The sequence below is a fragment of the Suncus etruscus genome, chromosome 5 (genome assembly GCF_024139225.1).
Source record: "Suncus etruscus isolate mSunEtr1 chromosome 5, mSunEtr1.pri.cur, whole genome shotgun sequence".
Lineage (NCBI taxonomy): Eukaryota > Metazoa > Chordata > Mammalia > Eulipotyphla > Soricidae > Suncus > Suncus etruscus.
Genome location: NC_064852.1, coordinates 106,499,122 through 106,525,169, shown reverse-complemented (window position 1 = coordinate 106,525,169; position 26,048 = coordinate 106,499,122). Strand labels below are relative to the sequence as shown.

The window sequence follows — 26,048 nt, the reverse complement described above, 5'->3', positions numbered from 1 at the left end:
TCTGTGATAGGATGATTTTTGTTTGTTTTTAGGCCATATCCAGTGCTGCTCAGTGATTATTCCTAGATCTGTGCTAAGGACCACTTTTCTGGTCTAAAATCTAAAATCTGTACTGTCATTTTCTATGTCTTATTTTCACAATTTCTACTCTACTTTTCCTTTTCAAGCCAACGTGAAAAATAATCATCTCAACAGTGCCAGGTGCCAGGTATGGGTACAGAAAGATGAGTACATATGTGAATTACATTTTTCCTGTGTAAATTTTTTGCCAATACTTTCTAAATCAGGAGAGGCTCAAAAGATGAACCTGTTCACGTGAAACACAGGGAAAAACCCACTGGAAATCTCTTTCTTGAGCCTTAGCCAGTTTCTTGTTTTTAGGATCCTACCCAGCAGTAGTACAAAGAGTGTGAGGAGTTGAATGGGTGTTGTTCAATATCAAGTAAGTGCTTTAACCTCTGTCCTATCTCTCCAGTCAAGTCCTAATAATTTAAATAGGCTTAACAACAAATACACTTATCGAGAACTAAAGGATATCTTTTAATTTATTGAAATAATTAAATAACCCAAAACAAAAGTTTAAAATATATATAAAAATTAACCTTAAAATTAAAATAAACTATAAAATAAGTATACAATTAAAATACATTAACTGTGCATCCTAATGGTACATAAATATGGGATATTTATAAAATTACTTAAAAATGTACTACCTAACCTGTGAATACAGTTTAAAATAGTTTTGAACTAAGAAAGTAGTATAGTCTTAATTTTTAGTTTTCCAAAGAGTACAATTCTCTGTTAGTTCTTTCTTGTTTTTTCTAATACCCATTCGATCACCTAGAGGGAGAAAAGAAATCATTATATTTTAATTGAAAATACAAATAACAATATTGAATACATACATAATAAACACTTAAATAGGATAAGATCAAAATCCAAAAACATTTAATTTAAAAAATACTTTTTGTGGGGGGTGGCGGCGAGGTGGCGCAAGGAAGGACTGCGGTTTGACCCCCCCCCACCCCCCGGTGTCCCATATGGTCCCCCCAAGCCAGGGGCAATTTCTGAGCGCTAGCCAGGAGTAACCCCTGAGCATCAAACGGGTGTGGCCAGAAAAAAAAAACTTTTTTGTTTGTTTTGGTTTCTGGCCACACCCTGTGATGCTCAAGGCTTATTCCTGGTTGTGTACTCAGGAATCACTCCTGGTAGTGATTGGGAGACTATATGGAGTATTAGAGACCAAACCCAGGTTGGCTGTGTGCAAGGCAAGTACCTTACCCACTCTATTTTCTTTCCAGTCTTGGAAATATTTTCAAAGAATTCCCCAGAAAGAAACAAGACCAAATGTTGAAAAGAACTAATTAAGAGATCAATTTTTCTGGCTCTTGTATTAATTAGCCTTTTTTACATCATTTTAGGAATTCTGATAACAAGTAAGCTTTTAAATACATACCACCAAGTACTTTATGGAAATGTCTATTATTATATTAAAGTGGTCAGGACAAAGTTGAAAGACCACTTGTTAATTTTTATTGCTTCTAGGAACTACTATAATAGCTATCCTAAAACAAACAACAAACAAACAAAACAAAAAAACCTCTGCAATTTAACTGAACATATTTTCATGGAAAATTTACCTGCTCAACATTTTTGTTTGCTGTCTTCTTCATTTCTTCAAACAGACCTCTTGAAGTTTTAAGATCCTAAATATAACAAAACACAACATTTTACAATTTGAATATTAAATCCGAGAACAGGTCATTATGAGAAAACCAAGGATGATCTAATTCAATGTAATTAGGGACATATAGCAAGGACACACTCAACACCAAAACTTTTAAGCAAAAAAAAAAAAAAGTACAGTGAAAAAGCAGTCTTCAAATAGCATATTTCATTTATATTTGTCAGAATCTTTTTTTTTCTCATCATTGCTATAACAAACTGCTGGCAAAGAATTATTCAAGAATAATGCTGCTGTACTACCCAGATCAAAGCAATTCTTTAGTTCCTGCGCGAAAGACCAAGTTCTATAACCAAAACATTTACACCAAAACATAAATCCATGTCACCTTAATCTTACATTCCAAAAAGTACGGATTCACCTTTCCAAATATCTACCTCATGTTTCATAATTCAGGAACTATAAAGAACTTGTATTCATTTTTCAGATAACTGACTTTTTTCTTCCTCTTCTTTTTGACTCCTTTACTCTGATATAAAACAGGAATGGTAGGAGAAAGTTTTAGGGATTCAACACTCATGCAAAGCAGGTGCTACAATGTTGAACTATATTCCCTGCCCTAAGATTTCTGACTCTATTTAATTTTAATTTAATCAAGGTGGGAGATTTTGGGTTATGCCTAGTGATAGTGGGGGCTATTCCTGGTTCCATGCTTGGGGGTTGCTCTGGGCAGCACCAAGGATCATAACTCTATCTAGAGTTATACATATATATGGCTGTACCACTGTGTTATCTCTCTGGCCTTTATTTATTTTGGCTTGGGAGTCATATCTAGAGGTACTCAGGCTTATTCCTGGCTCTGTGCTCAAGGATCAATTCTGGAGGGCTCAGGGGATCACATGGGTGCTGGAGATCAAACATGAGTCAGATGCATAGAAAATAAAGGCTTTACCTGCTTTACTTCCAGCCCATTCTCTAACAATTAAAACATGTGACTATATCAAAATAGGTTACAATGTTAAAAAAAAAAAACCCAATTCTTGATTACATCTCTAAATTATGCTCCACTGAAACTGCCACCGCCAATCCTGCCCTATTTTGTTATTTCCCCTACCCTGCCCTCACTGTATGTTCTGGCAGTTGCATGCCCTGATTGAGCTGTTACCAAGTGGGGACTCACACTCCACAGTGATGGGGATTAAGCTCTCGGTCCTACACATGTGAGGTGGGTGCTCTCTGCACTGAACCTCCTGCTTCAATACTTTCATACTGTTTCTCTAATTTACACACTTTCACATCTTTAGAAAATATGTACATACTCCCATTTCAGGGCTTAACAAATTTACTCTGTGATTAATGCTGCCAGCTATAACATATCTTGGATTAAGATCTATGAATCTTGTTCCGTAGCGGTGGTGAAAGAGGTAAGGCGCACCAGGCAGTGCTCAGGGGTTACTCCAGCTCTGTGCTCAAAAATTACCTGACAGGCTCAGGATGCCAGGGATTGAACCCTGGTTGGCCATGTGCAAGGTAAATGCCCTACCCGCTGTGCTATTGGTCTGGCCCCAAATGATCATTTCTTTTAACCCTCCTCTATATAAAAGTCACTTTTTGCTTATTTGTTTTTAGAACACACCCTGTGGTACTCAGGGCCTACTCTTTACTTGTTAGTAACTGCCATTATATTTGTGGAACATATATTTATATATTATATATACACACATATACATATATATACACACACATATATGTGTGTATATATATATACACACACACACACACACACACACACACACACACACACACTAAGTAATAAGACCTATTTTTGAAGCCTATTATTATCCTCAGTCAATGACTTGTTAGGGAAACAAATAATGGAGATGCCAGTTAAAATGTATTTTCTACCTGTAAGAATTCAAATTGAATACAAATATTTTGGCTTCAATATTCTCCATTGAAAAAAATAGCAACCAGTTATATATTACCAGCATTAAAAAAAATGTACTAAACATAACCTTATGGAACAGGAGAACAAAACCCCAATTTTTTCACTGGTACAGAAGACAATGTACCTTTAGATAGAACTTAGAGATCTCAAAGAGCCGCTGGCTACAAGCAGTGAAACATTCATGAGCCTCGGGAATACTGTGTTTCTTCAGGGTTTCAGTAACGACTTCTTTCAGTATCTTAAAAAGAACATAAAATATGATTGATATTTTTTGGGGGGAATATGCATCCATTATTTTCAGCCTTAGTGCTCAAGTATAGAAATGAAACAATCATTTGTACTAAAGCAAGAGAAGCTTGTGACTACAAAAAATAAGGAAGAAAAGAAAGTTGCAAGCTTTCTGTGGTCACAGTTGTCACAGAATCCTTGCAGGAAACAACAGCACACAGCAGTACACTGAGAGGCTTTCTGAGCTGAAAGCTAAGCATCAAAGTTGTATGCACATAGAGAAATAGGGAGAATATTTTAAAACAAATGCTAGACATGGTTTCATTTCATTTCAGATTCCATTTTTTGGCAAACAATTAAATGACTTAAATTTAAAAACTATCTTCCCATTTAAAGTAGAGATAGGAAGGTAAACTTTACCCGAGTGTGCTTCTGTGATCTTGATTCTTTAATCTGCCTTGGGGGTTTTGATTTATGGGTGCCTTTGAGTCCCGAACTGGCTTTGGTGGAAGTGACTCTTAGAGTTTCAGAGCTGAGACCAGAGACAGAGGAGCAGGATGATCTCTTTGCCTGGGGGTTTCTGGAGTTCCTGGCAGCCTGCAGATGACTGTGGCCAATTTTCTGGGAAAGAAGAGAATCTGAACTTCCTGCTTTGGCAAGTCTATTAAGGGGAAATCAGAAGAAACATAGAATCAGTAAAGAAACATTTTCTGTGCTAAACAACATAACTGTAGCCACTAAAATAATTCTAGAAAAACCGGTATTTTGGCTAATACTGCATTAAATAAAATGATCCCCAGCATAGTAGAAAGTCACTTATTTAGTTCTGCCGCACATTGATTAAGTGATGAAAAGCTAAGATTTCAGCTGAGAAAACAAGCAATGTTACTGTAACCCTTCCTACCAATTTATAATTCCTCACATAAATCAGCTGTACAGCATGTCAGCTGCTATCTTTACAGATCGAACATTCATCCTTCAAGTAAGTAAACTTGTGAGTTAAATTTAACAAAGAAACTACAAGACATTCTAAAGTTGTAGCTACAGCTACACAACTACATGTACAAGATAAATTAGTGTCAAAAAATACCATAAAATGGGCTCTTGTTTTTCTAAATTGTTTATATTTGTTTACACTAAACCCCATTTTTTCTTTATTGACATTTTAGTTTTGCTGGATGGCCGTCCTAAATCAGAGGTCACTGGGGTTGTGATTGGGGCCCATGTGGTCCTGGGGATTAAATTGTGGTTTCCCGAAGACTCCAGCCTTCAGGCATCTCCCTGACCCCCACAGTTCTCTAACCCAGAGATCACAATGTACTCATTTTGGAAGCATTCTATCTTTTTATTAATCAAAAGGGTAAAGTCAGAAAGTTATTTTATAAAACTGCAGTATCTCAAATATAAGTAGTTTGCTCTTTAGTTTTATCAGGCATCAAAAGTATCCTAAATCCATAACATCCTCATTAAAATAATTCAATTATTCCATAGCAGGGACATTGCATTCTAGCATTTTTATTGTACTGTAAAAAGAGTTGAATGTTTCGCTTTAACATATTTCATATACTTTGAGAGGCTTTAATGAAAGAATAATTCAAAGTCTGCATAAATGCCAAATATGTCTATCTTCAGAAAGGTTCTAAAGATTTACATATTCAAAAGGAGTTTGAGTGCTTATTTCAACAAAAATTACATGTGTTTGAGAATGTGAACATTTTACTGACTAAAATGAACCCAGAGTTAGAGAGGTAGCTCAGTGGGCTGACCACTTGCTTTGCAGGTAGGAGGTTTAGATTCCCCCATATTACAGAATCCTGGTGTGCATAATCATTCGAGAGAGTAGCCCCTAAGCATCACAGGGTATGGCTCAAAAAAACAAACCAGACTGCTGGAGAGACAGTACACTGGGTAGGACACTTGCATTATTTGTGGCTGTCCTTGGTTCAACCTTGGTTCAATTTCCAGCAACCTATATAATTCCCAGAGACCTGCTAGAAGCAATCCCTGAGCACACAGCCAAAAGTTAGCCATGAGTACCACTGGGAGTGCCTCACCTGCCCAAAAATCAAACCCTGAAAACATAAAGAAAATCACACCTAATCTCCTAAAAAATGTATCCGGAAAAAGTGTCATCTAGTGTATCATCATGTCTTTCCTCTGTATTTTATATTACATAACTGGTTTTTAAATAGTGTCTGCTCACCTTTGTTCAAAGGGCCAATACCAAGCAGAAAACAAGGGAGATTAGGACAGAGGAGCCCAAAGGGAGAATTTGGCACCTCCAAACCTTCATCACAGTGAAGTTTAAAGGCTGGAGAATGAGTATATTTTTTCCAAGTCCTTTCTTCTTTGGACTTAGAAACTCAATAATCCACTGCCTCTATATAAAACAAATTCCTGGGCCAGAGAGATAGTATATGCCTTGCATGCAGCCGATTCAGGACTAATGGTGGTTCCAAATCCCAGCACCCGAGCCTTCCCAGAGCAATCTGAGCACTGCTGGGTGTAATCCAAATCCCCAAACCAAAAACAAACAAACAACCCCACCCCCCAATTCTTGGTAGCAAGGAAGGAATCTAAATGTTAGGCTAAAACAGGGATTTAATATTATATAAGAACATAAAAAAATATTGGAGAAAAATAAAAAGACAGGTCAAGAGGACAATGATTTTCATATGTAAGAGCTCACCTCTTCTGGGGATAAAGGCAATTCACATCTTTTGCCCCTCTTTTCTGTCGGGCCCCTTCTGTGTGACGCTCGATTTGCAGGGCTTCTCCATCCAGGACACTACCCGGTTCAGACAAGACTGCTGGGGATGGCAGCGGGCTCAGCACAGTAGGCACTGGGAAGCTGTCCCGAGTGCAGGTCGTCTGAGTTTCATATCGAATGAGACGGGACTGAAGTTCAGAAAATCCGCCATCTCTTTCTAAAGCTTTCCTGTCATCCAAGCAGTATCTAGACAATAGGGGAAAAGATCATTAGAATCAAGGCCTTTGTAATAGTGCTGGGTGTTGTCCTGGTCAAAAGAAAATAGGGCAGAAATGGGCTTTCCATGTGCTTACTTGGCTTTCGAGTAACATCTAGATGCTGAGGGAATGGATGATTTCCTCCCAAATTCATTTTCCAGCTTGCTAGGTGAGGTGGCAAAAGATGAAGTGAATCCTGTGACTTATTTCTGTTTCTTAGGCTTTAAAAATAAATCTCTACAGGGACTGGAATGGTGGTGCAAGTGGTAGGGCATTTACCTTGTACGTGCTGACTTAGGATGGACCAAAGTTTGATCCCCTGGCATTCCATATGGTCCCCCAAGCCAGAAGCGATTTCTGAGCGCATATCCAGGAGTAAGCCCTGAGTGTCACTGGGTGTGGCCCCAAAACAAAAACAAAAACAGAAACAAAAAAAACAACCTCTTGTTTCTGAGAATAGCTGGCATGTAACAAAGAGATGCTGATTTCTGCTACAGAAAGAAAATTCACTTTCAAAGCAATGATTTAACGAGTGTGAATTAAAAGGCTCACCAAACACATCCAGAAAATTTAAAATTTTTCTTTGAAACTCACCTCCTACCTTGTTTATTAACTTCTCTTTTTATTTTTCAAGTGGGACCGGGCACTTTCAGAATTGGTCAAGGACCGCACCAGAAGAGTATTCAGGGATCCAAGTGGTGACCAGGATTGAAGAAGGGGATCCAGCATGTGAAGCATGAATGCCAGACCTTTAATCCATCCATCACTCTGGCCCTTACTTTTCACCTTACTGATATTATTTCCTCCAAACGCCCCAATGATCTCTGTGCATCTGACTTACTAAATCTGATTCAAAGAGTCAATAAAATGTTAGCTCAGTGAATGCTTCTGGACTTAAAAAGAAATCCCAAGTTGTTAAAAGTACAACAAATAACCCCAATAGGGAAATCAGCTAAAGGATGTATGATACTGGAAAGTTCTTTACTTCCCTTTTTACAACTATGACAAAAGAACATAGTCTGACATGTGCTCTAGGAAAGTAAAAATTAAGTCTTTTTCTGCTTCTCTTGAAGAATTCTAAAATACTTAGTTCAACTCCCTGCATGTTGATATCTATCTGTGTAACTGAGGCGTTAGGACTTTTCCTTTCCCGCTTTTGTGATTCTAAAAGTAGAGGAGGTGGCCCAAGTTCCTTGGACTGTACAATGAGATTTGCAATAGAGTTGTTAAAGAGCTGATCTGAGATATGATTGGATAGATGTAAATTACAATCTAGTTTGAGACATGCAAGAACAGCATTGAATGAAGCATGCTGCTGTTCTTCCTGTTATTGAGCTTTATTATTTTTATTGTTACTGTAGTTACTATTATTTTAATTATCATCACTAGACTTATTTTCTACTGCAGCAAATCTTACAATATGCTGGGAATAATACATAACATACTCAAGATTTAAATGCAAGGTGATGGGGTTGGAGTGAGAGCACAGCAGTAGGACGTTTGCCTTGGATGCAGATGACCCAGGACAGACCCAGGTTTAGTACCAGGCATCCCATATGGTCCCCCGAGTCTGCCAGGAGCAGTTTGTTAGTTCAGAGCTAGAAATCAGTCCTGAGCGATGCTGGGTGTGGCCAAAAGAAAAAGAAAAAAAAGCAAGTTGGTGAGTGCAGTGCAAGCTTTCAATATTTTGGAATACCAACCCTTATGTATAATTCTCTGCTCCAAGGCCAACTTGTGGCTGAACATTAATGAGCTTTTAGAAACACAGATCTGGTCTACATGATTGTTTCTGTTTTAAATTTTGGAGTGAAACCAGTAACATTTTTTTAAAGAAACATTCTAGGTAATTCTCTAATGTAGGCAGAACTAAAAAAATAAATAAATAAAATCTGCGACCCAATAAAATAAAAGGGATGTTTTTAAGCAGTGTTCAGGGTTACTACTGGTGATACTTAATCAACTGAGCTGGAGGCTCAAAGTGCTGTTTGGGTCTTATGGTGCCAAGGACCAGCAGGGATAACCCTGATTTCTTCAAGACTATAGTTGACAATACTGAGAGAACCACATTGTGCCAGGAACTGAGCCCAGATTGGGTATATGCCTTGCATATACATCAATTCCTGGGCTATCTCCCAAGCACTTAAGAGGTTAATTTAATAGTGAGCTCCTAAGTCAGAATGTACACTAATGGCTGAGCAGTCTAGAATCTAGGCCGCTTCTACAGATCTTTCTTTCATCTTCTTTAATACAATTCCTCCCTCCCTCCCTCCCTCCCTCCTTTCCTTCCTTCTTTTTTTTTTTTTTTATGGCAAACGTGATTTTATTGAGTCCCGCTCGGTGGCCCCTCTGTGGAACACAGGGCTCTGTCCTTGCCAGCCTGGCTGTGGGCTGCACCAACCTAGAGGTCCTCCCTGAGCTTTGCCAGCAGCACTAGACAGGCATAGAGGAGATGGGTGGGCTCCAGGACCTCGGGCACCCAGTGCACTTGGGACTTGTCAGTCTACACCTCCAGGCCCCAATGTTCCAGTAGGACCCAGGTGGGGCCCAAGCCATTGCCCGGGGGCCCTGGGTAGAGAGTCACCTCCCTGCACTGGTCCCATGGGGCTGTTTGCTCCAGAAGGCTCCGCACCAGGCTTAGTGGTCCCGATAGGGTTCTGGATACAATTTCTTTCTAAAAATCAAAAGCAATCCTACTGATTCCTTATAAGTTCTGATATAACAGCAATTGATAAATTCTAGAGTGAAATAAAGAACCCGGAGATTAAGTAATGTTAATGTTTCAGGTATGAGGCAAAGCAATTTCTTATTAGCCCCCAGGAAATTTTTGTAAGAAAAAATATTTAGCTTAATTCCAATTAAGTTCTTCTACTTTAAGAATTTGATTCTGGTGCTGTGCTGCATTTTTGGCCTAATTTCATCCTGTGTGTGGCTCATCTGCAGATGGCCCGCCTTTCCATGAGCGTTCCATGGAGGTGAGTCGACACGCCCAGAAAGGGAGGAGCCAGAGGAGAAAGGCCGCTCCCCTTCACAACCGTGCATATCATTTAGCTAATGAACACAACCACAACACGTAGAAAAACCCAAAATACAAGTGTGACAATGGGGAAACAATGCAGGCCAGCGCCAGACATAGAGAATGAAGATGGCAACTCTGATGACTTGAACATGACCAACCAACTAGTCAGTCTCTCAGATAAGGAGTTTAGAGTCGCAATATGAAAGATGTTAAAGAACTCAAAGAAAGTATAGAAGAGAACACTAATAAGAATCAAGAGAATATGAAGATACAAATCAGAAAACTCCAAACTGATATTTCAGGTCAAATAACAGGTCTGAAAAACTCAGTAGATGAATTGAAGAAAAACATGGTTGAGCTTTCCCACGGGTTAACAGTAGCTGAGGATAGAATGAGTACACTGGAAGATGAGATGAATAACAATTCCATACAGCAGAAGAAATTGGAAAAAAGCCTCAAAACAAATGATCAAACAATGGAAAAATTACTCAAAGAATGGGAACAGATGAAAATAGAAGTCTATGATAAGCTCAACAGAAACAACTTAAGAATCATTGGAGTCCCAGAGACCCAGGAAGAAAATCTCCAGGAAGAATCAACGGTCAAGAACATCATTAAAGAGAAACTACCAGAGCTAATGAATACATGAGATCAAATCTTGCATACCCGAAACTAGCAACTAAAAGAGACCCCAGAAAAAACACCCCAAGACACATCCTAGTCACAATGAAGAATCCCACAGATAGAGAAAGAATTCTGAAAGCAGCAAGATTGAAAAGGGAAATTACATTCAAGGGAACATCCTTGAGATTTACTGCAGACCTGTCACCAGAAACACTCAAGGCCAGAAGGCAGTGGTGGGACATAGTGACAAAACTCAATGAAATAAATGCTTCGCCTAGAATACTGCACCCAGCATAACTCACTTTCAGGTTTGAAAAAAAAATACATGGTTTCACAGACAAACAACAGCTCAGAAACTTTACAGACTCAAAACCATTCTTAAAAGAAAAACTGAACAGCCTACTTTAAGACAAGACTGACCAACAGACACACCAAACTTCGATATAAAGATGGCACTAACCCTCAGGACGATCCTTTCTCTCAATGTCAATGGAATAAATGCACCGGTTAAGAGACAGAGTGGCTAAAGGGATCAAAAAACTCAATCCAACCTTCTGCTGCCTACAAGAAACGCATCTGAATAGTCAAAACAAACATAAACTCAAAATCAAAGGCTGGAGGAAAATCATCCAAGCAAACAACACACATAAAAATGCTGGATTGGCCATACTAATATCAGATAATGCAAACTTTATACTCAGGAAGGTTGTAAGATGGACATTTTGTATTAATCAAGGGATACGTACAGCAGGAAAAAAATCACTCTCCTAAACATATATGCACCGAATGAGGGGCCAGCAAAATATTTAATACAACTGTTGACAAATCTGAAAAATAATATCAATAACAACACAATAATTGTGGGAGCCTTCAACAAGGCATTGTCAACACTTGACAGGTCAACCAGATTGAAACCCAACAAGAATATACTAGACCTGAACAGAGAAATGGAAGAAAGAGGCCTAGTAGATATATACAGCACACTCCACCCCCAGAAGCCTGGATACACATTTTTCTCTAATGTACATAGGACATTCTCAGGATAGACTATATGCTAGCACATAAAACATACCTCCATAATATCAAGAGGATAAAAATTTTGTAGGCTACCTTTGCTGACCACAAAGCCCTGAAATTATATGTGAACTACAAAGGGACACAGAAAAAAACTTTTAATACCTGTAAGATAAACAGCCTAATACTGAATAACCAGTGGGTCCGAGAGGAAATCAAAGAGAAAATCAAAACCTTCCTGAAAACAAATGACAATGGAGACACAAACTATCAGAACCTATGGAACACAGCAAAAGCAGTACTGAGAGAAAAATTTATAGCTTTGCAAGCACACATCAGGAAAGAAGAAGAGACATACCTCAATAGCTTAATGACACAGCTCATAGAATTAGAAAGTGCTCAACAAAAGGACCCAAAAATAGGGAGGCAGAAGGAAATAACAAACCTGAGAGCAGAAATCAATGAAGTGGAAACCCGAAAAACAATCCGAAAGATCAAGGAAAGCAGAAGTTGGTTCTTTGAAAAAATAAACAAGATTGATAGACCACTGGCAAAACTCACAAAGAAAGAAACAGAGAAACTAGATACCTCGTATTAGGAATGAAAAAGAGATATCGGGCCGGAGAGATAGCATGGAGGTAAGGCGTTTGCCTTTCATGCAGGAGGTCATCGGTTCGAATCCTGGCGCCCCATATGGTCCCCTGTGCCTGCCAGGAGCAATTTCTGAGCCTGGAGCCAGGAATAACCACTGAGCACTGCCAGGTGTGACCCAAAAACCAAAAAAAAAAAAAAAAAAAAGAAAAAGAAATATCACTACTGATATGGTAGAGATTCAAAGGATAATCAGAAATTACTTTGAGAAACTCTATGCCACTAAAAATGAAAACCTGGAAGAAATGGTTAAATTCTTGGACTCTTACAATCTTCCAGGGTTGAATGAAGAGGATGTAGCATATCTAAACACACCCATCACTATTGAGGAAATTAAGACAGTAATCAAATTTATGCCCAAAAACAAAAACCCAGGCCCAGATGGATTTACTAATGAATTCTTTCAAACCTTTCAAGAGGAACTACTACCTATCTTGGCAAGACACTTCCATGAAATCGAAAAACAGGAAAAATTCCAAATAACTTTTATGAAGCCAACATCACCTTGATACCTAAACCAGACAGAGATGCTACGAAAAAAGAAAATTACAGACCAATATAGCTGATGAATACAGATGCAAAGATCCTCAACAAAATCCTAGCAAATAGGATTCAATGCCTCATTAAGAAGATCATCCACTACGATCAAGTAGGTTTCATCCCAGGAATGCAAGGATGGTTTAACATCCGTAAATCTATCAACATAATACACAACATTAACAACAAGAAAAATAAAAATCACATGATCATATCAATAGACGCAGAGAAAGCATTTGATAAGGTCCAACACCCATTCTTAATCAAAACTCTCAGCAAGATGGGAATGGAAGGAACCTTTCTCAATATAGTTAAGGCCATCTACCACAAGCCAGTGGCAAATATTATCCTCAATGGAGAAAAACTGAAAGCCTTTCCTCTAAATTCTGGCACAAGACAAGGCTGTCCTCTCTCACCACACCTATTCAACAAAGCAATGGAAGTACTTGCTATAGCGATTAGGCAAGAAAAAGATATCAAGGGACTCCAGATAGGAAAGGAAGAAGTCAAGCTCTCATTGTTTGCAGATAACATAATACTCTACTTAGAAAACCCTAAAGACTCTACCAAAAAGATTCTAGAAACAATAGATTCATATAGCAAGGTGGCAGGCTACAAAATTAACACTCAAAAATCAATGGCCTTTCTATACACCAAAAGTAATAAGGAAGAAATGGATATTAAGAAAACAACCCCATTCACAATAGTGCCACACAAACTCAAATACCTTGGAATCAACTTGACTAAAAATGTGAAGGACCTATACAAAGAAAACTATAAAACTCTGCTCCAAGAAATAAGAGGACACACGGAAATGGAAGCACATACCCTGCTCATGGATTGGCAGGATTAACATCATCAAAATGGCAATACTCCCTTAAGCATTGTACAGATTTAATGCGATCCCTCTAAAGATACCCATGACATTCTTCAAAGAAGTAGATCAGGCACTTTTGAAATACATTTGGAACAATAAACACCCTAGAATAGCTAAAGCAATCATTGGGAAAAAGAATATGGGAGGAATTACTTTCCCCAACTTTAAACTTTACTACAAAGCAATAGTTATCAAAGCAGCATGGTATAGGAATAAGGACAGGTCCTCAGATCAGTGGAATAGGCTTGAATACTCAGAGAATGTTCCCCAGACATACAATCACCTAATTTTTGATAAAGGAGCAAGAAATCCTAAATGAAGCAAAGAAAGCCTCTTCAACAAGTGGTGTTGGCACAAATGGCTAGCCACTTGCAAAAAATTGAACTTAGAACCCTAGCTAACATCATCTACGAAGATTAAATCCAAATGGATGAAAGACCTCGATATCAGACCCGAAACCATAAGATTTATAGAACAACACATAGGTAAAACACTCCAGGACATTGAGACTAAAGGCATCTTCAAGGAGGAAACTGTACTCTCCAAACAAGTGAAAGCAGATATTAACAATGGGAATATATTAAATTGAGAAGCTTCTGCACCTCAAAAGAAATAGCACCCCGGATACAAGAGCCCCCCACTGAGTGGGAGAAATTATTCACCCAATACCCATCAGATAAGGGGCTAATCTCCAAATTATACAAGGCACTGACAGAAAATTACAAGAAAAAAACATCTAATCCCATTAAAAAAAGGGGGAGAAGAAATGGACAGACACTTGGATAAAGAAGAAATACAAATGGCCAAAAGACACATGAAAAAATGCTCCACATCACAAATCGTCAGGGAAATGCGAATCAAAACAACTATGAGGTACCACCTCACACCCCAGAGATTGACACACATCACAAAGAATGAGAACAAGCAGTGTTGGCGGGGATGTGGAGAGAAAGGAACTCTTATCCACTGCTGGTGGGAATGCTGTCTAGTTCAACCTTTATGGAAAGCGATATGGAGATTCCTCCAAAACCTGGAAATCGAGCTCCCATACGATCCAGCTATACCACTCCTAGGAATATACCCTAGGAACACAAAAATACAATACCAATATCCCTTCCTTACACCTATATTAATTGCAGCACTATTTACCATAGCAAGACTCTGGAAACAGCCAAGATACCCTTCAACAGATGAATGGCTAAAGAAACTGTGGTACATATACACAATGGAATATTATGCAGCTGTCAGGAGAGATGAAGTCATGAAATTTTCCTATACATGGATGTACATGGAATCTATTATGCTGAGTTAAATAAGTCAGAGAGAGAGAGAGAGAGAGAAAGACACAGAATGGTCTCACTCATCTATGGGTTTTAAGAAAAATGAAAGACATTCTTGCAATAATAATTTTCAGACACAAAAGAGAAAAGAGGTGGAAGTTACAGTTCACCTCATGAAGCTCACCACAAACAGGGATGAGTTTAGTTAGAGAAATAACTACGTTTTGAACTATCCTAATAATGAGAATGTAAAAAAGAAATGCAAAGCCTGTCTAGAGTACAGGCGGGGGTTGGGTGGGGAGGAGGGAGATTTTGGACATTGGTGATGGGAATGTTGCACTGGTGATGGGTGGTGTTCTTTACATGACTGAAACCCAAATAACATCATGTATATAATACAGTTGGTTAAATAAAAAAAAATTAAAAAATTTAAAGGCATATAGAAGAAAAAAATAAAAGAATTTGATTCTAAGATGGAATCAGGACAATAGCACAATGGGTAGGGCGTTTACCTCCATACCAGTGACCCGGGTTTGATCCCTGGCATTCCATATGACTCCCTGAATCAGCCAGGTTCTAAATGCAGAACCAGTAGTCACCATTAAGTGCCCCAGGTGTGGCCCACAAACAAAAAGATTTTGATTCTAGGGTGGAAGAGATAGTAAAATGGATAGGGTACTTGCTTTGACTTGCCCACCTGGGTTTGTTCCCCATCATTATAAATGGCCCCATAAGCACTTTTCTGAGTGATTCCCAAATATAGTCAGCTATGCCTCTCAAAAAAAAAAAATCCAGAGAGATAGCATAGCAGTAGGGCATTTGACTCGAAAGTGACCGACCTAGGATGGATGGTGGTTCAAATCCTGGCATCCCATATGGTCCCCGTGCCTGCCAGGAGCGATTTCTGAGCACAGAGCCAGGAGAAACCCCTGAATACCACCGGGTGTGGCCAAAAAACAAAACAAAACAAACAAAAAATCCAAATAAAAGCAACTTTGATTTTAAGATGCAAAAATTTTCTTCTATTTGAACTCATTAACAATTATTCAGTTATTTCTTCAATTGTCATGTGCACTAAACATACTGTTTATTTAATTATTTATTCATTTAATTTGGTTAGAGAGCACAGGTTTACAATAAAAAAATGGTGGGATTTTATGTGCTAATGAGAGAGATATACAGCAGAGATGAGAACTCTATAAAGAATTGTATAATAAATGACGACGTTAAAACCTTATAGACATTTCATGTGTAATGTATAAATAAATAAAGCTCTGTATGGATTTAGGCCTATTAGACAAAGAAAAGCTATTAATTGTGGTCAAACCTTTAACAGTTTGATTAATGTTAAATGTGTAAAATTCCTAAAGAATATAGCCTTTATACAGTCTTATATTCTCTAAGGTTTTATATATATCGTTAACATTTTTCTTTTTGCAGTCAAGTAAACAAAGAAGAGAAGGAAGACAAGACTGGAACAATAGTACAATGATAAAGAAGAAAAAAGCAACATGCACTCTGATTTTAAATTGCATAACAAGGCAAGAGTAATTATAATTACAATGACGTAATATTAAAATGAAAAACGATCAATAGAATAGAATGGAGAACAGTGAAAGAAAAACACAGACGAGGGAGGGACTTCAGAGCATAAAAACCGGCTATCCTTTGCAAAAGCTGGCTCCCTGTGTGTGACACCAGGCGGGGAAAATCCGCGAAAGTACACCGGCCCAGTGGGGCTCAGCTGTGAAAGACTGTGAGTGTGACCTGTCTATGTCTGTCTACTGTCCTCTTGCGTGAAACTCTTGCGAGTGGGGCAAAAAGAGCCTCCAGAAACCTCGCTCGCCCAGACGCCATTTTCAGGGAGGGACTTCAGAGCATAAAAACCGGCTATCCTTTGCAAAAGCTGGCTCCCTGTGTGTGACACCAGGCGGGGAAAATCCGCGAAAGTACACCGGCCCAGTGGGGCTCAGCTGTGAAAGACTGTGAGTGTGACCTGTCTATGTCTGTCTACTGTCCTCTTGCGTGAAACTCTTGCGAGTGGGGCAAAAAGAGGCTCAGAGAAGCACGGCCGCTCCGCTTCGCTACGCGGCCGTGCACTCTTTCTAAGGAAAGAACTCCATTGCAACAAGAAGGAAAAATCACACTAAGAACGGCGCTATATCACAGAAGCAAACATTTCTCTCTGGACTGTCTTCTCTGTTACATGCTCGGGCCTAAGATTTGACCCAGTGTGAGGCTTCATCCACGGAGGACTCCCCTCCCTTAGAGGCAAGTCAGCCCATCCAGAAAGGGAGGAGCCAGAGGAGTTTGCTGCCTACATCATATAGACAATGAATACCACTACAACACGTAGAAAAACCCACAATACAAATGTGACAATGGGGAAACAGCGCAGGCCAGCATCAGACAGAGAGAATGAAAATGACAATTCTGAGGACCAGATAATGACTGAACAACTAATCAACCTCTCAGATAAGGACTTTAGACTAGCAATATGGAAGGTGCTCAACAGACTCCAAGAAACCATGGATCGAGTTGAACAGAACACTAATAAGAACCAAGAAAATATGAAGGCAGAAATGACAAAACTCCAAACTGAAATAACATGTCAACTAACAGGCCTGAAAAACTCAGTAAACGAAGTGAATGACAAAATGGATAAGCTCTGGGACAGGGTATCAGAAGCTGAGAATAGACTTGGTGCTGTGGAAGATGAGATACATAACAATTCCATACAGCAGGAGAGATTGGACAAAAAACTTAAAGCAAATGAGCAGACAATAGAAAAATTAGTCAAAGAATGGGAACAGACGAAAATAGAAGTCTATGATAAGATCAACAGAAACAACTTAAGAATCATTGGAGTCCCAGAGACCCAGGAAGAAAATTTCCAGGAAGAATCAATGGTCAAGAACATCATTAAAGAGAAACTTCCAGAGCTAAAGAATATATGTGATCAAATCCTGCATGCCCGAAGAGTACCAACCAAAAGAGACCCCAGAAAAACCACCCCAAGACACATCCTAGTCACAATGACAAATCCCACAGATAGAGACAGAATTCTGAAAACAGCAAGATCAAAAGGGGAAATCATGTTCAAGCAAGCTTCCCTGAGATTTACAGCAGACCTGTCACCAGAAACGCTCAATGCCAGAAAGCAGTGGTGGGATATTGTGACAAGACTGAATGAAATGAATGCTTCACCCAGAATACTATACCCAGCAAAACTCACTTTCCGGTTTGATGGAAGAATACATGGTTTCACAGACAAAAAACAGCTCAGAAACTTCACAGACACAAAACCAGTCTTAAGAGAAAAACTGAAAGACCTAATCTAAGACAAGACTACCCAAAAGACACACCAAATTTTGAAATAAAGATGGCGTTAAATCCCAGGACAATTCTTTCTCTCAACGTCAATGGACTAAATGCACCAGTTAAGAGACACAGAGTGGCTAAATGGATCAAAAAACTCAATCCAACCTTCTGCTGCCTACAAGAAACGCACCTGAATAGTCAGAACAAACATAGACTCAAAATAAAAGGCTGGAGAAAAGTTATCCAAGCAAACAACACCCATAAAAAAGCTGGAGTGGCCATACTAATATCAGATAATGCAAACTTTATACTCAGGAAGGTTGTAAGGGACAAAGACGGACATTTTATATTAATCAAGGGGTACGTAGAGCAGGAAGAATTCACTCTCCTAAACATATATGCACCGAATGAGGGGCCAGCAAAATATTTAATACAACTGCTGACAAATCTGAAAAATAATATCAACAACAACACAATAATTGTGGGGGACCTAAACACGGCTTTGTCAACACTGGACAGGTCAACCAGACTGAAACCCAACAAGAATATACTAGACCTGAGGAGAGAAATGGAAGAAAGAGGCCTAGTGGATATATATAGGACACTCCATCCCCAGAAACCTGGATACACATTCTTCTCCAATGTACATGGGACATTCTCCAGGATAGACTACATGCTGGCACATAAAACATACCTCCATAAGATCAAGAGGATAGAAATTTTGCAGACTACCTTCGCTGACCACAAGGCTCTGAAATTATTTGTGAACTCCAAAGGGACTCAGAAGAAACACTTTAACACCTGGAAGTTAAACAGCCTCATGCTCAATAACCAGTGGGTCCGAGATGAAATCAAGGAGGAAATAAAAAGGTTCCTGGAAACAAATGACAATAAAGACACAAACTCTCAGAACTTATGGGACACAGCAAAAGCAGTACTGAGAGGAAAATTTATAGCTTTGCAAGCACACATCAGGAAGGAAGAAGGAGCTTACCTGAGTAGCTTAATGACACAGCTAATAGAACTAGAAAATGCTCAACAAAAGGACCCAAGAACAGGAAGACAGAAGGAAATAACAAAGCTGAGAGCAGAAATCAACGAAGTGGAAACTCAAAAAACAATCCGAAAGATCAACGAAAGCAGAAGTTGGTTCTTTGAAAAAATAAACAAGATTGATAGACCACTGGCAAACCTAACAAAGAAAGAGAGAGAGAGAAACTTGATAACTCGTATCAGGAATGAAAAAGGAGAGATCACTACTGATATGACAGAGATTCAAAGGGTAATCAGAAACTACTTTGAAAAACTCTACGCCACTAAAAATGAGAACCTGGAAGAAATGGATAAATTCTTGGACTCTTATAATCTTCCACGGTTGAAGGAAGAGGATGTAGCATATCTAAACACCCCCATCACCATTGATGAAATTAAAACAGTAATCAAATGTCTGCCGAAAAACAAAAGCCCAGGTCCAGATGGATTCACTAATGAATTCTATCAAACTTTCCAAGAGGAACTACTGCCAATCTTGGCAAGACTCTTTCATGAAATTGAACAAACAGAAACACTTCCAAATAGCTTTTATGAAGCCAACATCACCTTGATACCTAAACCAGACAGAGACGCTACCAAAAAAGAAAATTACAGACCAATATCACTGATGAATGCAGATGCAAAGATCCTCAACAAAATCCTGGCAAATAGGATTCAATGCCTCATTAAGAAGATCATCCACTACGATCAAGTAGGTTTCATCCCAGGAATGCAAGGCTGGTTTAACATCCGTAAATCTATCAACATAATACACAACATCAATAACAAGAAAAATAAAAACCACATGATCATATCAATAGATGCAGAGAAAGCATTTGATAAGGTCCAACACCCATTCTTGATCAAAACTCTCAGCAAGATGGGAATGGAGGGAACCTTTCTCAATATAGTGAAGGCCATCTACCACAAGCCAGTGGCAAATATTATCCTCAATGGAGAAAAACTGAAAGCCTTCCCTCTAAATTCTGGCACAAGACAAGGCTGTCCTCTCTCACCACTCCTATTCAACATAGCACTGGAAGTACTTGCTATAGCGATTAGGCAAGAAAAGGATATCAAGGGAATCCAGATAGGAAAGGAAGAAGTCAAGCTCTCACTGTTTGCAGATGACATGATACTCTACTTAGAAAACCCTAAAGACTCTATCAAAAAGCTTCTAGAAACAATAGACTCATATAGCAAGGTGGCAGGCTACAAAATTAACACACAAAAATCAATGGCCTTTCTATACACCAACAGTAATAAAGAAGAAATGGACATTAAGAAAACAACCCCATTCACAATAGTACCACACAAACTCAAATATCTTGGAATCAACTTGACTAAATATGTGAAGGACCTATACAAAGAAAACTATAAAACTCTGCTCCAAGAAATAAGAGAGGACACACGGAAATGGAAACACATACCCTGCTCATGGATTGGCAGGATTAACATCATCAAAATGTCAATACTCCCCAAGGCATTATACAGATTTAATGCCATCCCTCTAAAGATACCCATGACATTCTTCAAAGAAGTGGATCAGACACTTTTGAAATTCATTTGGAACAATAAACACCCTCGAATAGCTAAAGCAATCATTGGGAAAAAGAATATGGGAGGAATTACTTTTCCCAACTTTAAACTGTACTACAAAGCAACAGTTATCAAAACAGCATGGTATTGGAATAAGGATAGGTCCTCAGATCAGTGGAATAGGCTTGAATACTCAGAAAATGTTCCCCAGACGTACAACCATCTAATTTTTGATAAAGGAGCAGGAAATCCTAAATGGAGCAGGGAAAGCCTCTTCAACAAGTGGTGTTGGCACAACTGGATAGCCACTTGCAAAAAATTAAACTTAGACCCCCAGCTAACATCATGTACAAAGGTAAAATCCAAATGGATTAAAGACCTCGATATCAGCCCCAAAACCATAAGATATATAGAACAGCACATAGGCAAAACACTACAGGACATTACAGGCATCTTCAAGGAGGAAACTGCACTCTCCAAGCAAGTGAAAGCAGAGATTAACAGATGGGAATATATTAAGCTGAGAAGCTTCTGCACCTCAAAGGAAATAATGCCCAGGATACAAGAGCCACCCACTGAGTGGGAGAAACTATTCACCCAATACCCATCAGATAAGGGGCTAATCTCCAAAATATACAAGGCACTGACAGAACTTTACAAGAAAAAAACATCTAACCCCATCAAAAAATGGGGAGAAGAAATGAACAGACACTTTGACAAAGAAGAAATACGCATGGCCAAAAGACACATGAAAAAATGTTCCACATCACTAATCATCAGGGAGATGCAAATCAAAACAACGATGAGATACCACCTCACACCCCAGAGAATGGCACACATCACAAAGAATGAGAATAAACAGTGTTGGCGGGGATGTGGAGAGAAAGGAACTCTTATCCACTGCTGGTGGGAATGCTGTCTAGTTCAACCTTTATGGAAAGCGATATGGAGATTCCTCCAAAAACTGGAAATCGAGCTCCCATACGATCCAGCTATACCACTCCTAGGAATATACCCTAGGAACACAAAAATACAATACAAAAACCCCTTCCTTACACCTATATTCATTGCAGCTCTATTTACCATAGCAAGACTCTGGAAACAACCAAGATGCCCTTCAACAGATGAATGGCTAAAGAAACTGTGGTACATATACACAATGGAATATTATGCAGCTGTCAGGAGAGATGAAGTCATGAAATTTTCCTATACATGGATGTACATGGAATCTATTATGCTGAGTGAAATAAGTCAGAGAGAGAGAGAAAAACGCAGAATGGTCTCACTCATCTATGGGTTTTAAGAAAAATGAAAGACACCCTTGTAATAATAATTTTCAGACACAAAAGAGAAAAGAGCTGGAAGTTCCAGCTTACCTCAGGAAGCTCACCACAAAGAGTGATGAGTTTAGTTAGAGAAATAACTACATTTTGAACTGTCCTAATATTGAGAATGTATGAGGGAAATGTAGAGCCTGTTTAGGGTACAGGCGGGGGTTGGGTGGGGAGGAGGGTGATTTGGGACTTGGGTGATGGGAATGTTGCACTGGTGATGGGTGGTGTTCCTTTTATGACTGAAACCCAAACACAATCATGTATGTAATCAAGGTGTTTAAATAAAAAAAAAATTAAAAAAAAAAAAAAAAAAAAAAAAAAAAAAAAGAAAAACACAGACACAGACATCGTGAAAAGAAGGTTTCTTCAACAAGCAGTGTGTGTGGAAACTGAACTTCCCTAAGCTAAATATATGGAAATGCCAATTCTAGGCTCCTTCAAAAGATATAAAAAAGTACTCATCTGTGCTTTCAGCAGCATATATGCTAAAATTACGAGAAAAGAGGATTGATATCGCCCTTGAACAAGGATGACATGCAAATTTCATGAAGCATTCCATGGCTTGTTTTGTTGTTTTGGGGCCAATCAGGGGTTACTCCTGGCTCTACACTCAGAAACTGCTCCTGGCTTGGGGGACCAGGTTGGGAGAATCAAACCTGGGTCCATCCCTGTCAGCAGCATGCAAGGCAAACAGCCTACTGCTGTTCTATCAATCACTCTGGCCACCAAAACATTATATATCCAGTGATTCAATTAAAAAATAAAAATAGGGGCTGGAGAGATAGCATGGAGGTAAGGCGCTTGCCTTTCATGCAGAAGGTCATCGGTTCGAATCCCAGCGTCCCATATGGTCCCCCGTGCCTGCCAGGAGCAATTTCTGAGCATGGAGCCAGGAATAACCCCTGAGCACTGCTGGGTGTGACCCAAAAAAAAACCGCAAAAAAAAAAAAAATAAAAAAAATAAAAACACTCACCTGAAAGGATATTTGTACCCTATGTGTTATATAGACAAAGTAATAGTCACAAGTAAAGAAGTAGAGAAGCTCTCAGAGATATACTCAGTGGTACCTCTACCCAAAAAGAGAAAAAAAATAATATCTTCTGGGACAGAATCAATAAAACTTAAGGTGATACTAAAGGAAATAAGTTATGATGTGAAAGACAATTATGAGATAAGCATAATCTCATGGGACTAAAATGTTCATTTGTTTCTGAAAACTAGGTCTGGGTTTAGGGCATTTGCCTTGCACACAACTGACCTGGGTTCAATCTTTGGTGCCACATGTGGGTTCTCAAGCACTACCAGGAGTGATCTTGCATGTAGAATCAGGATTATGCCCTGAGCATGCCTACTACTCAAAGAAGAAAAAGAAATAAAAACCTGGACTACAAGTAGGTATAATAAGGAAAGAAATTGCTGGATTTTTCCTGTGACATTTAATTTCAAGGTCTTCATTAAAATTAAAAAGGGGAAAACAGAAAAGATAACCTATTAATCAAATTGTCACCCACTAGAAAAAAAAGTTCCCACTTGAACATAATTAAAAGACATTTAGTGCAATTGAAAAATTAAATTTGTAATCAAGTCACAAAACAGTATATGGCTAAAATATAAATCATTTAAATAAAAGTTCCTTTCTTTAAATTTGAAAAATAACTTGAGGAGGTGGCATTTCTTATTACGATTGAGTAGTTATTTCTGAGTTGGATGTTGATAACAAAACAATTTAAAATCACTATCTATCTGAATCACTTAGATATAAATTAGTATTTCATTCATTCTGGAATTCTTTCAGAAATGATTTAGTATTTGACGTGCAGTTTCGATTGTTCATTTCCAAGGCTTCAAATTCTTATTTCAACTGCTCCCTCTGTCCCCATTTACATGCAGATTTAATACTATTACTTTTATCAATATGTTGTTCAATTTTGTGCTATATGGTCTTGCTTTTATACAAACACTGCTTCCAACTTGGGGTACTGCTCCGATAAAAAACAAACAAACAAAAAAACAAAATAAGAAGTAGCTCAGTAACAGAATTGCTTGCTTTGCATTGGTGAGATCCCAGGTTCGATAATATACATGGCAAAATAACATTGAAAGTAAAATTTTGTTCTGTACATTTTGTGTTTGTTGTTTTCTACTACATCTGATACTGTGACATCAACTTCCAATGAAGTATTTGGTGCTGCATGGGCTGGAAATTAAACTTGGGGCTTCTCCATGCCATACATTTGTTGGTAGTGGCCTTTGGATTGGTCCTCATATTGCCTTCTAATTAGATGTCTCCAGATTGGTTCTTTTGGTTTTCTCATTAAATAGATGTTTCCCCATTGCCTCCTCATTTGGCTTTTCCCCCTCCCCTTGGGGGAGGGCTTTGTTTATCCCAATAAAGGCTACTCAGGAAGCCTGGAGGAGCTGCCATTCAGGCTGGTGGTTACACATAGTGGAGGGACTGGCTTGTGGGTGAACAGCTTGCAGTGTGAGTTTCTGGCCTGTTATACCATCTCAACTGTGCTTGAATTATTTCCTGTGTCAGAACTGCTGCCGAGCCTGCGTCTCTTGTTCTACCCGGACAGGGGACATGGGAATCCCTCACTTCTCTGGGGATTGTGGAACGCACAACCCACTATTCCATATGCATTCATCCCATCCCTTTGAGCCACTCCTTGGGCCTAGCATATTCTTCCATAACTCATTTTGAGGAATTTTGTTTTAATTTCTTTAAAGACATACATGGAATTTGTGAACCATGGAGTATTGGAATGTTTAGTTTTGTATAAACCTGCAAGACATTTTTTTTTTTTTTTTTTTTTGGTTTTTGGGCCATACCCGTTTGACGCTCAGGGGTTACTCTTGACTATGCGCTCAGAAATCGCCCCTGGCTTGGGGGGACCATATGGATCCAGGGGACCAGGGGATCGAACCGCGGTCCGTCCTACGGTAGCGCTTACAAGGCAGACACCTTACCTCTAGCGCCACCTTCCCGGCCCCTGCAAGACATTTTTTAAAGAAAAAATTTTGGATGGGAGCTGGGGTCATACCTAGCAGTGCTCAGGGCTTACTCCTGCCTCTGTGTTCAGAGATCACCTTTGGCAGTGATCCTCTGATTCTCTGACCAAAAGCAGTACTGGCACAGATTGAACCTAGGTTGGTTGCATGCAAAGCAAGTGTCTTATCTGCTATCCTATCACTCTGGCCCCCAGATCTTTTCTAAAGAATATAACTTAATGGAAACTCCCTATAGCAATGTATGAGAGTTCCATATACTTGAAGATATTTTTTAGTATTGGTAATTTTAACTATGTTGGTAGTAATACAGAATTTTTTTTTCCTTTTTGGGCCACACCCAGTGACGCTCAGGGGTTACTCCTGACTATGCACTCAGAAGTTGCTCCTGGCTTGGGGGACCATATGGGACTCCAGGGGATTGAACCACAGTCCCTCCTAGGCTAGCACTGGCAAGGCAGACACCTTACCTCTAGCGCCACCATGCCGGCCCCACAGAATTTTATTTTAAAAATAAACTCTAATTAATGTAATCAACCCCTTAAAGTTAGACATGAATCCTAATGTTTTTTCTTTTAAATAACACTCTGAAACCCCCCCCCCCTTGTGTTACTCATGACTCTGGGCTCATGAATTACTGTTGGAGGGTTTGGTCACCATATAGAATGCTGGGGTTTGAACCTGGGCCAGCATCTTGTGAGGCAAACACCCTACCCGCTGAACTATCACTCAGACACCACATCACTAATCTTTCATTAGTTAATTAAATCAGATGTTATAAATAATGGCGATTTTTCCATTCTATATATCATGCTAATTTTACTTTTAATAGTTACAGTTTTATTTAAAATTTTTTTTATTTTGTTTAAGAGTGGCTGGATTAGAAAGAAGATACTTGCTTTGCATGTAGCTGACCCCAATGTCAGCCAGCACCACAATGCTGCCCCAGCATTATCGGAATGAACCCTGAGTATATAGACATGAGT

At 39.0% G+C, this 26,048-nt stretch overlaps 1 protein-coding gene across 1 annotated transcript in view; it reads right to left on the bottom strand.

The window, feature by feature from the left end:
• Positions 1 to 801: 801 nt before the first annotated feature.
• Positions 802 to 26,048, bottom strand: part of MTBP (MDM2 binding protein) — a 97,594-nt gene continuing 72,347 nt past the window's right edge. Inside the window, exons 18-23 of the mRNA XM_049772886.1 lie at positions 6,550 to 6,816; positions 5,849 to 5,851; positions 4,281 to 4,521; positions 3,757 to 3,870; positions 1,641 to 1,706; positions 802 to 840 (exon numbers count right to left, since the gene is read on the bottom strand). Of these exons, the coding sequence (XP_049628843.1) occupies positions 802 to 840; positions 1,641 to 1,706; positions 3,757 to 3,870; positions 4,281 to 4,521; positions 5,849 to 5,851; positions 6,550 to 6,816 (730 nt within the window). The remainder of the gene's footprint in view (positions 841 to 1,640; positions 1,707 to 3,756; positions 3,871 to 4,280; positions 4,522 to 5,848; positions 5,852 to 6,549; positions 6,817 to 26,048) is intronic.